The sequence below is a fragment of the Bombina bombina genome, chromosome 2 (genome assembly GCF_027579735.1).
Source record: "Bombina bombina isolate aBomBom1 chromosome 2, aBomBom1.pri, whole genome shotgun sequence".
In the NCBI taxonomy this organism is placed as follows: domain Eukaryota; kingdom Metazoa; phylum Chordata; class Amphibia; order Anura; family Bombinatoridae; genus Bombina; species Bombina bombina.
In genome coordinates, this window is record NC_069500.1 from 1191438333 (window position 1) to 1191452940 (window position 14608).

The window sequence follows — 14608 nt, forward strand, 5'->3', positions numbered from 1 at the left end:
AGCAACTGGCTTCTTGGTTATTTCGATTGTGAGTAAACCTTGGGGGTTTATGTTTTATCTTTTACATTTTGTCTTTTGATACTTTGCATTCACATTAGAATATGTTTTATATTTTGTAATTTGATACTTCGCATTCAAATCAGAATTTATCTCTGTGCTTTCTTTCTTTAGTCTCATGTATCACCATAGGTGGTTATTTAATTCCATGCCAGATATCTATAACTTTGCAATACTATTATCTTTGATGTGATAGTTGACTACATTTCAATAATTGTAATTGGGTTTTTTCAAACCAAGGTTGCTAGCGCTGTTTAATTTCTTGTTACACTCTTTAGTTCGCTTCTATACAAGTCAATGGGAGCGTGACGTCACCGCCGATATCTCCGCTTGTTTGCATTTTGCTGCCCTATTCGAAGTGTGCCTACATGGCTGAGACAGTGCGCTCACTGAAACTAAAATTAGTTTCCATGTAGGTACACTTCCACGGAGACCTACGTTTATTTACACCTACAAAAACTAACTCAGGAGATGTAGTCTCGGCAGTTGATAGCTAGCAAGAAAAACATTGCCGCTACCCTCCTCACAATCTGCATTTCGTTGCTTTGAACATATTGATCTTGTGTTGATGTGTCCAAAGCAATGTGCAGTCTACTCCCACTAGCATGCACCCCTAACTCACCCTGATTGATTATAACAACATCATGTCTAAGGTACACTCCCCCTGCTCCTCCTCACTACCTCCCACTGACTGTCTACAGCTAAGACACAGCTAACCTACACTCTCCCTGCACCACCCAGCTAACTCCCCCTGACTATGTCTATCCAAACCTAAAAACCCCTGAAAGGCCCAGCTAAGTCCCTAATACCGCCTACACTGACGTCATGTCTAACCTACACTCCCCTGGAATGCACAGCCAACTGCCTACTGTCAAAAAATAGTTCACTATAATAAACTTCCCTATTATAACTATGAAGCTATGTCACTAAAGTTATCATCAATGTTTAAATAATATGTCACAGATATGCGCTAAAATGCTGGTGACCGACCGCTAGAGGGCCGGGGAAACCTTGCCAGCCTTGCTGGGCTCCTGGAACCAGAATTGAGCCTCAGTTCACTGCTTCTTCAAAGGGGTGTTGATCGAATAGGGTGCAGGGTATCAAGTCAGTATTTTAGTATGTTGTTGGCAATTTGATGAGGTACCTAGGGATATCAATTGTTTTTGGGTGCTACCTTCTGAGACAATTGGGGACACTTCAAATCCGGTCCCCCATTCCTCCCAGAAGGTAGCACCCCCTTAAACAAATGTTATCCCTAGGTGCCTAATCAAGTTGCCGGCAATATACTATAAGACTGTACTTAGAACAAAAAAGGTGTCCAATGGCACTACTTAAAATGAAATGAAATTATCCCCTCTATTCATAAATGACTTCTGTGCATTCTACACATTAGTACGGTTGAGGAAATAGGTGCTATGTAGTAAAAGGAGTTTAGACAAAAAACTGGCAGATAGGTTGGGTGACCTTATCTGGGATAGACTACATTTATAGCACTCTGGGGATTACTCAATTGAATCAAATTGTGGTAACAGAGAGAGTCGTGCAAGGATGTGCAAAGAACAAAGACAAAACTGTCTGAATAAACTAAGTTGCATTAAAAATTAACTTTTATTAAAGGCTAGTTAAAAATGGAAAACACACACTTAAAAACACTCTTAGGAGCCAAGATAATCTTACTTATAGAGCGTGTACTAGTTGGTATAGTGGATATATAGTATCTTGAATAAATTGAATATATGGTGTGGGGGCTAGTAGCAATACCTCGTATTCAATGTACACCAATAATGAAAACTTGAGTAAGGTTAATCAGTGTGTTATTACTGATGATTATTGATTGGTTATGCACTTTTATTCACTAGTCGTGATATTAGGGACTTTCTATAGAATCCCTTTGAGTTACTCTTTGAGTTTCAGTACACATATACATGTATGGCTATATTATAGCCTGTTCAGGAGCTCAAATGTTAACATTGTCATGGTTTAAGTTGTGAGCATTAATAGAATAAAGGCTTCGTGCTAAATTTTTTATAATTTCTTCGATATTTAAATATACAAAGTCTGGCAAACATACACACTGTCATACAAGGTATCAGTGAAATTAGAGGTCACACTTCATAGTAATATTATCACCATTAATAATACAGTGTTTTAATGTTTGTATCGATGTTACTGTATCTTACATAAGAGATTTATACCAAATGAGGAGATATTGTTAATTTAACATTCATAAGGTTCCATTAAGTTTATCCCTACAGGTGCAAGGATACCTGATATTTGGGACTGGGACCTTATTAGTTAATATTGTATTTAGATTGGTTATAAAATTCTTATTTTTGAATACCCCTGTCGATGTTATTACATAGTGATAAACACTGAGTAAATGGCGTTCCTATTGTTATATAAGACAGACTGTTGTTATAAAAGTTCCAAATGTGCCTTTAAGTGGATAGCATAATATCAGTGCTCTGGGTAGTAATAGAATGACCGCTGCTACATAGACTGAACACCAACTTCGTAGTGTTACAATCCAGCAGATATGATCGGTAGATAAATATATATTAATTGCGGTTTAGCATTCCCAGACGAAAACATATAAGTGCGGTATTTAGCACCTGTTTAATCAAAGCTTTTTAGAAATAATATGAGTACTGCTAACAGTTAAATCTCAGTTAATCTAATTTTAAAGACTGTCATGCTGTTAGCCAAAACACAGGCTGATTTGGAAAACAGCTAAGTGGATTAATGAGTAGTTTACTCCCGTTGCCTTAATTCAGTATTGTGTATAGGTATTGCATAACCGATAATACATGTATAGTTATACTTCGGTGTTCCTACTGCTGACGTTCAATAATATTCAATCATTAGCTGGCTGTCATAGTAAAAGTTTGAGCTGTGAGTTATCCAGCAGCTTATATGAACGCCAGCGTTCTGCCCCCATTAACCACTCCCAACTAAGGTTAGTTTAATACGGTACAAAGTATAGTTTATGATCAAGGTTCCTAAGGCTAGCTAAAAATACATGAGCTCCAAGGGCTCATCACCAGTACCCTAGCGTCCCTAACGTCCCTAACATGTTTCGCCTCGCGGCTTTTTCAAAGGGTGAGCGCGCCGCTCACATACTGGTCTTTTAAAGCCTTATGGTCACACCTCCTAAGTGACGGTATTGTTAGCAACCAATCCTCATCATCTTCAGTGTAGGATCCGCCTATCATTGCGGTCCTAGTTTAAAGTTATCTGATTTGTTGCTAATCGTAAATGTAACTTTATTATTGTATTGAAGTTTTACAGTAGAGTAAAATAACGTAGCCTTATGTGCGAACTTAATAATAAGCCATAAATTGAGGTCTTAAGTTTATTGCGTCCTTGAGTTAATGAACAATATTCCGCAAAATTTGTGATGCTGTGTAGTGAATTAACCCTGTGAGCGCCACTGTGGAAATGTGCTGTGTATAGCAGGTACTGACGACCTGCATTGTGAATACTTTAGTGATTTACAAAATTATTACTATCGCTGGTATATTCCACCTAATTGTGTGGTATCTTATAAAAATGTCCAGTGTAATTATTTGGTGAAAAATGCTACTGGGATGTGCTATATAAAATAAATACTTGTGAGTTTAATTATCAGAAGTGCTATAAATAATATTTAATCATAAATTTGTGTCTAAGAAGAAGCAAGTGACTGTGTGCATAATTCTTCAGGATGTATACACACCCGTGGTGTTTCTTGTTATTAATAGTTCACTGTTTGTGTTTTAGCCTCTACATCATGAAGAATTATGCACACAGTCACTTGCTTCTTCTTAGACACAAATTTATGATTAAATATTATTTATATATACCAGCGATAGTAATAATTTTGTAAATCACTAAAGTATTCACAATGCAGGTCGTCAGTACCTGCTATACATAGCACATTTCCACAGTGGCGCTCACAGGGTTAATTCACTACACAGCATCACAAATTTTGCGGAATATTGTTCATTAACTCAAGGACGCAATAAACTTAAGACCTCAATTTATGGCTTATTATTAAGTTCGCACATAAGGCTACGTTATTTTACTCTACTGTAAAACTTCAATACAATAATAAAGTTACATTTACGATTAGCAACAAATCAGATAACTTTAAACTAGGACCGCAATGATAGGCGGATCCTACACTGAAGATGATGAGGATTGGTTGCTAACAATACCGTCACTTAGGAGGTGTGACCATAAGGCTTTAAAAGACCAGTATGTGAGCGGCGCGCTCACCCTTTGAAAAAGCCGCGAGGCGAAACATGTTAGGGACGTTAGGGACGCTAGGGTACTGGTGATGAGCCCTTGGAGCTCATGTATTTTTAGCTAGCCTTAGGAACCTTGATCATAAACTATACTTTGTACCGTATTAAACTAACCTTAGTTGGGAGTGGTTAATGGGGGCAGAACGCTGGCGTTCATATAAGCTGCTGGATAACTCACAGCTCAAACTTTTACTATGACAGCCAGCTAATGATTGAATATTATTGAACGTCAGCAGTAGGAACACCGAAGTATAACTATACATGTATTATCGGTTATGCAATACCTATACACAATACTGAATTAAGGCAACGGGAGTAAACTACTCATTAATCCACTTAGCTGTTTTCCAAATCAGCCTGTGTTTTGGCTAACAGCATGACAGTCTTTAAAATTAGATTAACTGAGATTTAACTGTTAGCAGTACTCATATTATTTCTAAAAAGCTTTGATTAAACAGGTGCTAAATACCGCACTTATATGTTTTCGTCTGGGAATGCTAAACCGCAATTAATATATATTTATCTACCGATCATATCTGCTGGATTGTAACACTACGAAGTTGGTGTTCAGTCTATGTAGCAGCGGTCATTCTATTACTACCCAGAGCACTGATATTATGCTATCCACTTAAAGGCACATTTGGAACTTTTATAACAACAGTCTGTCTTATATAACAATAGGAACGCCATTTACTCAGTGTTTATCACTATGTAATAACATCGACAGGGGTATTCAAAAATAAGAATTTTATAACCAATCTAAATACAATATTAACTAATAAGGTCCCAGTCCCAAATATCAGGTATCCTTGCACCTGTAGGGATAAACTTAATGGAACCTTATGAATGTTAAATTAACAATATCTCCTCATTTGGTATAAATCTCTTATGTAAGATACAGTAACATCGATACAAACATTAAAACACTGTATTATTAATGGTGATAATATTACTATGAAGTGTGACCTCTAATTTCACTGATACCTTGTATGACAGTGTGTATGTTTGCCAGACTTTGTATATTTAAATATCGAAGACATTATCAAAATTTAGCACGAAGCCTTTATTCTATTAATGCTCACAACTTAAACCATGACAATGTTAACATTTGAGCTCCTGAACAGGCTATAATATAGCCATACATGTATATGTGTACTGAAACTCAAAGAGTAACTCAAAGGGATTCTATAGAAAGTCCCTAATATCACGACTAGTGAATAAAAGTGCATAACCAATCAATAATCATCAGTAATAACACACTGATTAACCTTACTCGAGTTTTCATTATTGGTGTACATTGAATACGAGGTATTGCTACTAGCCCCCACACCATATATTCAATTTATTCAAGATACTATATATCCACTATACCAACTAGTACACGCTCTATAAGTAAGATTATCTTGGCTCCTAAGAGTGTTTTTAAGTGTGTGTTTTCCATTTTTAACTAGCCTTTAATAAAAGTTAATTTTTAATGCAACTTAGTTTATTCAGACAGTTTTGTCTTTGTTCTTTGCACATCCTTGCACGACTCTCTCTGTTACCACAATTTGATTCAATTGAGTAATCCCCAGAGTGCTATAAATGTAGTCTATCCCAGATAAGGTCACCCAACCTATCTGCCAGTTTTTTATACTATAAGACTGACTTGATCCCCTGCACTCTACTCAATCATCACTACTTTTAGGTAGCAGCAGAACGGGGCCCAATTCGGTCTGGCCTTCAGTTCCAGGAACCCGGCTAGGCCAGAGAGATTTTGCTGCCCTCTGGTGTTTACCTCATCTCCTTGAGAAAATATGCATTGTCATGTATAATGTAGATTTTTTAAAGTATTGTAGATATCTTAAAAGGGATTTAATAGTTGCTTGCTATTATTTCAAACATAAATATATATTTGAAAATATATGTTTATGTTTCAAATAATAATAAAAGATAATGCAAATTTAATTTTAAAAAGTTCTTGCTATTGGCTGATTCAAATCAGCCAATAGGGATTGACAGATTTAAAATCAGCCAATCAGAATTAAGTGTCATACTATATATTGGGGTTCCACTTTCGGGATTTTAATGTGCGGTGGCGACCTCATGAAGAGTAGGGCTCCCCAAAGAGAGCCAAAGACAAGAAGATTGCAGGGTAGAGGCGTCTGAAGTCTGCCTCTGCCGCTGTAAAGATGGGCCCCCAGCGCCTGCAGCCTGTATGAAGAGGGCCCAAGGTCAGATCAAGAGGAGCCAGATTCCCCCTCAACTGTAACAATTTTGGGAATAGTTAGGGCTTTTTTTTTTTTTTTTTAAGAATAGGGTTTGTTATTTTTATAGTCTAGGTTTTTTTAAAGATATATTTTGTTATTTTGGGGGATGGGTGATACTTTAATGTAGGCGGGAAGTTTTGTAATTTAGTTATTTCCCCAAAAGAGCTAAAATCACCTTAGGTACAATTCCCTACAAAAGGCCCTTTTAATTGCTATTGTAATTTATTTTGTGTTAGGGTTTAGGGTTTTTGTGTTTTTGTTTGGGTGGGTTTTTATTATTTGATGGGGCCATGTAGTTTAGTGTTAGGCATAAAGTTTTTTTTATTTTTGATAGTGTAGTTTACTTTTTCTGTAACATTTTATTTTTTTATTTTTTTGTAACTTAGTGGGGAGATTGAGTTTACAGGGGGGTTAAATGTTAGATAGAGTAGGTTTAGATTGCATTTGGGGTTTGGCAGGTTAAGTTTACAGTTTTTATTTTTTGTTTACCTAGATCTTTTTTTTATTTCTAATTCAGGGGGTTTAGTTTAGAGGGGGATTAGGTGTTAGGTTAGTTTGCATTTGGGGTAAGTGGCAGCATAGGGGTTAATAGTTAAATAATATTGGTGGGTATGTGGTGGCATAAGAATTAGTAGTTAGATACATGGGGTGGATATGGCAGCATAAGGATTAGTAGTTAGATACATGGGGTGGATATGGCTGCATAGGGATTAATAGTTAAAAACTTGCGGTGTGGTAGCAGCATAGGGGTTTATAGTTAGTGACTTGTAGTGGTTATGTGACGGCATAGGGGTTTATAGTTAGAGACATAGGGGTTAATAGTTAGATAATAGCAGGGGGTATGTGGCTGCATTAGGGTTAATAGTTAGATAATATCAGTGGGTATGCAGTGCCATAGGGGTTAATAGTTAGATAATAGCGGTAAGTATGTGGCAGCGTAGGGGTTTATAGGATAGTACTTGCGGTGGGAATGTAGCAGTTTAGAGGTTAATAGTTAGCAACTTGCGGTGGGTATGCTGCAGTTTAAAATTTAAATTTGTATGTTTTGTTTTTTTGTTTTTGTTTTTTTTGTTGAAACATTTGCAAGACAAAAAAAATCCATTTAATTGAATATGTTACATGATGTAGCAGTTTATTGCACATTCGCATTCTGAAATACATAATAGCATTTGAGAACAAATGGATTCTTGAATTCTCTCAAAAATAAATTAAAATGTTTTTTAATATATTTATTCAAACCAGTATCATGGTATCAAGTACATGTGATGCTATATTTAGCAAAAATGTTGAATATAAAGGCAACTAAATTGTTATATGCCTGTCACAATTTGACAATTTTTTAAGTAAAGAAATTAAACCTGAACATGAAATCCACTAATTTAACACTGCTTTAGAATAATACTTTTTTCATATATATATATATAATAACAGATAACATCACAAAGAAGAAAAATATTTAAAAGCAATAATAGTGAGTATGTCCATTGTCTCTGATTGTAGCATAATACAAAATGATTCAAGAATATTCACACAGTGTTTCTGAGAACTAACAATAAATGTAAACAAAGTTTATTCTCAAGATCCTTGGCAATGTAGTGGCATGCAATCTACTGGTTTAAAATGCTTTTGATAAGTCCTAAGCACCTACAGTATGTTGAAGGTGGTTTTAGGTTACTGAATACCATAGCTGCCAAAATCTTACTTCATTCTTCAAGTATTTATGTAAAATATACCCAAACAGGTAAAGTGCAAAGTCTTTGTAAAGTTATAAGTGATTCAGGCCTCTGTGGGAAAAAAAATATGTCTACATATTTATTACATTTCAACAATCATCTGAAACACTTAGGTCCATTGAGTGTCAAGTTTTGGATCACTCTTAGTTTATTTATTTATTTTGAGAAATGGCATATATACTAAAGTATAAAGTATACAAATTCATTCAAAAGTTAGTTGAAAGTAATTTTTTTAAAATGTTCTACTACTAAACATTAAACTGTATTGTACGCAAGAGTAGGTAAAGGTAGATTTGTAGTATGTTTATATTTAATACTCATGGCTTTTTTATTTATGAAACCAGCATTATGCTTATTACATTCTATTGGTGTGAAGTAGTTTTTTTTGTTTTTTAGTTGTTTGTGTATATGTGTATGTATTTTGTGTGTGCTGGTATGTGTATCTGCTGGAGTGTTTGCTGGTATGTGTGTCAGTGTGTGTACTGACACTTGTATGTATGTATGTGTTGGCACATGTTAGTCTGTGTGCTGGTGCATGTGTAGTGTGTGTGTGCTGATGTGTGTTCCAGTGTGTGTTTGTTTGTGTGTCAGTGTGTGAGCTGGTATATGTGTCAATGTGTGTATTGCTGCTTGTGTCAGTGTGTTGATGCGTGTCAGTGTGTGTGTTCCACTATGTGTATGATGGTCTCTATGTCAGGTGCGTGTTGGTGTTTGCGTGCTAATATGTGTCAGTGTGTGTTTTGATGCACTTGTCAGTGTGTGTGTGTTGGACCTTGTGTCAAGTGTGCGTTGGTGTATGTGTCAGTATGTTGGTGCATGAGTCAGTATAAGTGTCAGTATTATGAAACACTTGCAGCTTTTAAACAGAGTCAACTTTTACTTGATTATTGTTTGTCAACATTGGTGAAGGTTTGCTTTTATTTTTTTCTATTGCTTCATTAGAACTTTCTTGAAAGAAATGTTTTGCTGTACAAATGGAAATAACAATCCTCTTGTATTCTCTCCTGAAATTTTGATTCAGAAGACCATAAATTATAGCATTAAGGCAACTGTTGAAATATGCCATGTAGTAACTACCAACAAATAGCCATTCAGGAACTCTTGGAATAATTCTGTCTGGATTCACAGCAACAGCAAGGCCTATGAAGTTCAAAGGTGCCCAGCAAATTGCAAATAATACAAATACCACAAACATTGTTACAAAGTTCCTGAAATCCTGGGGTTTCAATTTAGGTTTGTTATCTGGCTTTACTCTACGTCTTACTTGAATAACTAAGATCCATATACGTAAATAGCAAAAGGTTACAATGGTTATTGGCAGAATGAAATGGAAAAACACCACTGCTATGGTGTACGCTGAGCTGACAGATTGTGCAAATGTACATGAGTAGATCCTTGGGTCATACTGTAGTGATCCAACAAACAGATTTGGCACAATTGCAATGAATGTCAGCACCCATATTAGAATGACATAAAACAAAGAGTTCTTGTCACTGTACAACTTGTCATATTTGAGGCTGTGGCAGATATAGCAATAACGATTGATTGCAACACCAGCAATGTTGAATATGGATCCAATGACACTTATGCCCATCAAGAACCCACTAATCTGGCAATGAAGGTATCCTAAATTCCATCCTTCGTGAAATATTGATGTCAGCACCATGGGATATGGGTAGATTGCCACAACCAAATCTGCAACTGCCAGACTGACGACAAAAATATTTCCTGAAAAGAAAAAAAAAGTTTTAGATTTTGTTTAACAGTGATATTCAGAATCATATTATAAAGACAGATTAAAGGAAAAGTACAGAGCATAAGATTGTAAAAAAAAAGCCAGTGCCAAATATCTATTTTTGTCGTTTACTCACAATAACGTTTATAATTCCACATGGGAAAAATACATCAAATATGTTTTTTGTAATTATTTATTGCTTCCATAATAATAGCTCTAGTTATTTTCTACTATAACAGTTTTCTTCAGAAAGAAATAATCATGCATTAAATGTGTTTTGAAAGAAATAAAAAGTAAATAGAAATATTTATTCTTTATAAGAATAAATAAACAAATAGGATAAAAATGTTTACATTTGATAGTTTAAACCCACGGTTTCTTAAAGATTATATTTTCTCATATGTATACCTTTAGAGTGCTTCTGAATATTGTAGTTCTATGATACTGCTAATATTAAAGGGACATTATAGTGGTAACATTATGTGCTCTAATTTGGGACATGCAACGCCCTCTGTTTGTTGGATATTAAAAAGTTTTCTAGCAGTGCCCTGCAGCTCCCTAGCAGCACTTTAACTATGTTTAACCCCTTTGCATGGGTTAAACACATAGCATTTCAGGGGGACTAGTGTATGCACTAGCAAATTAGATAATGTAATTGTTCTACTATAATGGTCCTTTACCCTTTGCACCAAATGGATGTAGGTACTACGTCAAACAATACTTTGCCCAATGTAGTGTTGGCATAGTACCTATGTCCAGCACAGAGGCAGATGTTGTCAACTTTGACAGCAGGACCTGCAAACAAGGGGCAGAAGGCATCTGCCTTTATATAATAAGGGAGCACTGATTGTGTCACTGTCTATTATAATTTTTCATTGGTGCTGGTGGAAGGTATGGGAGGAAAGAAGGAAAGATTATCAGTGGCCCATTGTGGGACTGGGAGGGACGGAGGGTTAGGTTTTCTACACTACGTCAAATTGGTTTAGGAGGGAATGGAAGTGATGGGTCCCCAGTAGTGATCACTTGCAGGGGGAGGTCGGGAGGATGAAGGGGATCCCTACATAACAGAGAAAAATGTATAATACATTAAAAAATGGGGGGGGGGGGATACAGTAACTTGTTACCGGTAGTCTGGCTACCAGTAACAAAGGTAGGGAATAGTGGGGGGAGAAGTTTAGAGAGCTGTGGGGGGGGGGGGGGGATCAGGAAGGTAGGAGGTTGTGGAGGGATCCCTATACTACAGAAAATAAAAAGAAAATAATAATTTAAAAATAAACTAAACTGGCTGCCAGTACCTAAGATGGGGAGGAGGATAAAGAGCAATTTGGCAGGAATCAGGAAGATGGGAGATGTCAGGTGGGAGGGTAATTTTGACACTAAATCAAATAATACACTTAACAGATAACTGGTTAACACCTTCACTGACGGGATTTGCAATTAACGACCTTCTAATTTCCAAAAAACATTGCCAAAGCCATGCATGTCTGATATTTTTGAACATTTAAATAACAGTTTAATACTCATAATTTCAAGATTAAAATAAAGCAGCCAAGAGCTTCCTCCAGCACAGAGTGTGATGCTTTTTTAAAAAAACAAACAAAAAAAAAACCAACAACACAGCAACAGAAGTTGGGGTTTCACAGCAGAGAATGGAGAACTGTTTAGGGCAATCAATATGCAGAAACTGTTATTTTCACAAGGGGAAAGTCTAATTGTAGTAACCATTTGTGCATGCTGCACATTTATGGGAAAAAATAATTCATGTTTTCTGTCACTTTAAGTCTCTAGGGGAACTTTCTTAAAAATATGTACAGTGGATTGTAGTGTCTGAAGAGTTCCCACCTGCAATTTGTATACTGTATATCTGTTGATTGCTTTTAGTGCCTGCAAGAGGTGAGGTATGCTAGACGAAATAAGTAGGTGTAGATAATACTAGTTTGTATAGGCTAGCCTTCTTGGTTTTCAGTATAGAGTGACTTAAATATCTTAGCATAGTACTGATCAGAATGTCAGGCTTCTGAGTAACCACTATCCCCACAGACTCCATAATGGTGATCATGGCTTAGTGTCTATGTTTGGTATGTGAAGAGTTGGTTACTGGAGTCTAGATGTAAATTAAAGTGAAGTGAAATTAAAGAATTGGTGCCCGGTTTTTAATAAACCTATTAAAAACAAGGGCACTTTAATTCATAAAAATTTAAATTTCACTCGTTTTCTTTAAATACTTACCTTTTAATCCTGACAGCTGCTGCAGCGCTTCCTCTGCCCGTTGCAAGCCCTCTTCGTGGGTCCAAAATGATGAATCTGGCTTCCTCCAATCACGGCGTTGCCTCAGGCCATGATTCCCCCGGGGGGAAGCCGTGATTGGACGAAGCCGGATTTGTCATTTCTGACGTATGAAGATGCTTCCAATGGCCGGGGGAATCGCTGGAGTGGCTGTGAAGATTAAAAGGTAAGTATTTGAAGAAAAAGAGTGAAATGTCAACTTTGATGAATTAAAGTGCCCTTGTTTTTAATAGGATTATTAAAAACTGGGCACCGATTCATCAAAATTGACCTTCACTTTAAATGCATACCAAGATAGCAGATTTCTAAAGGAAGTTATAAAATGCTCAGAAGCAAACTAATTGCAACATGAATAATGCAAAGTCCGATGAGCACAAGAAAAGGAAGACAGCACATGAGCAAACACCATAAGGAGGAAAAGGGAATGCAGAGCAGCATAGGTCACAAACCAGGAGGTGAGAGCAAGCAGTAAAGGTTCAATCTCCATGAACATGAGCCAATAAAAAAAGCTACAGTTCAGGCAGGAAAATAAGAAGCTCAGCAAGATACACAACAGTAATGATAGGCTTATTCATATAGGTTAACAACAATAAATGTGATAAAAAGGATATAAAGGGTCAAACAATGCTGGAGTTTCTGTTTTCACAATATCTCAAAGAAAAGAGAAACAAATTATGGTGCAATATTGTTACATAATATAAGAAGGTGAACAACTGTGTAAGTAATCTACTCACATAACCATGAGCTAACTTAAGCTCAAGTAAAGTGCAGTCCTGATTCACAAGGGTGTCAGTATCAGCTCTTCCAAGTGAAATTTGCTGCTGCCAAATCGTAACTGTGTCTCCAAACACAAAAAGAAAATCACAATAGTGTGATACTGTGATATAACCAGTGTTGAATGAAATTGTACTCACACTTTTCAGGAGCTATAAATCAGCTCCTGATAAAATTGCAAACCTGAGATAGGCTATCAGGGAAGCCAACAGTAGAAACAAATCCGGAACCGCTTCCTTACAAAATATTAAAATTTTAAAAACATGTAAAACACACTTAATGAATATCAGGACCTATCATCACTTAGGGCTACAAAAGATTTGTCCATTAACCAGAATGGTATCTAAAGTCTCCATGGAGGATGGTAACAGATTGTAGCAACAAACAAAGTATCCGTTTAGTTACCAGTCCCTGTTAGGAGCACAGTCCTTCACCGTAATGTCACTGACTTCCACTCCCCGTGGCTTTTTTAAGGGTTTCATATCAGCGTTCCGTATGACTTCTTCTTTTAAGCAAACTTGAACCAATAAGAGGTCTTTCTTTTTCTGTCCCATATTTAAGGTGGAATGTAAATCCATATTCGGACATTATATCTACTATTTCACATCAAGGAAACTCATTACCTTCTGCATATTATTTTCATTAGCATATCTTATATAATAGCAATAATCTAATCTACATTATGTATTGTTATTACAAAATCTAAAACAATAATAAAGACATCATTTTATATTCATTAATAACAGTAGTGCAGACATCATTTCATGTTAAAAAGTGACAAATTTCAAAACCAATATTTATTCCATTCGGCACTAGGGTATTAAATTCGGAAATCCACTTCATTTCTAATGTGGGCAATTCCTTGTCCCTATCTGACCCTCTACAATGGCTTTCTATTTTTCTAATTCCCATAAAAATTAACCCATTGGGATCCTGATTATGTTTTTCTTTGAAATGTGCAGACATAGGGTGTTTGAGTGAGCCTTTCTTTATGTTATATATGTGTTCATATATCCTTGTCTTTAATAATCTGGTAGTTTTACCTATATAAAACCAATTACAACTACAGATCAAAAGGTAAGCTACATTTTTACTGTTGCAGGTTATAAGTTGTTCAATATCATTTTTGTTCCTTCTGTCTTTTGAATAGAAAAAAAATCCTATTTTTCTTTTCTGCATTAGAGATATTGCTGCAACCTGCACAATTCTTAAAATATTTAAACCCCTTCATATTCGTTAGACAATTGCCTGAAGTCCTATCTCTTATAAAGCTAAGAGTTAGTTGGTCCTTAAAATTAGGTGCTCTTTTAAAAATTAGATTAGGTCTATTAGGAAGGATTGAACTAAGAGTTTAATCTCTTTTTAATATTCCCCAATGTTTGCCTATAATCTATTTTAGTTCCTTATTCTGATTATTGTAATTGAAGATAAAATTTAGATTATTATCTTCGGTTTAACTTTTTCTTTCTTTATATTTTAACATTTTGC

At 35.9% G+C, this 14608-nt stretch overlaps 1 protein-coding gene across 1 annotated transcript in view; it reads right to left on the reverse strand.

The window, feature by feature from the left end:
- Positions 1-7703: 7703 nt before the first annotated feature.
- The window catches only part of MTNR1A (melatonin receptor 1A), a 574262-nt gene continuing 567357 nt past the window's right edge, over positions 7704-14608 (reverse strand). Inside the window, exon 2 of the mRNA XM_053703895.1 lies at positions 7704-10053. Within this exon, the coding sequence (XP_053559870.1) occupies positions 9185-10053 (869 nt within the window). The 3' untranslated portion in view covers positions 7704-9184. The remainder of the gene's footprint in view (positions 10054-14608) is intronic.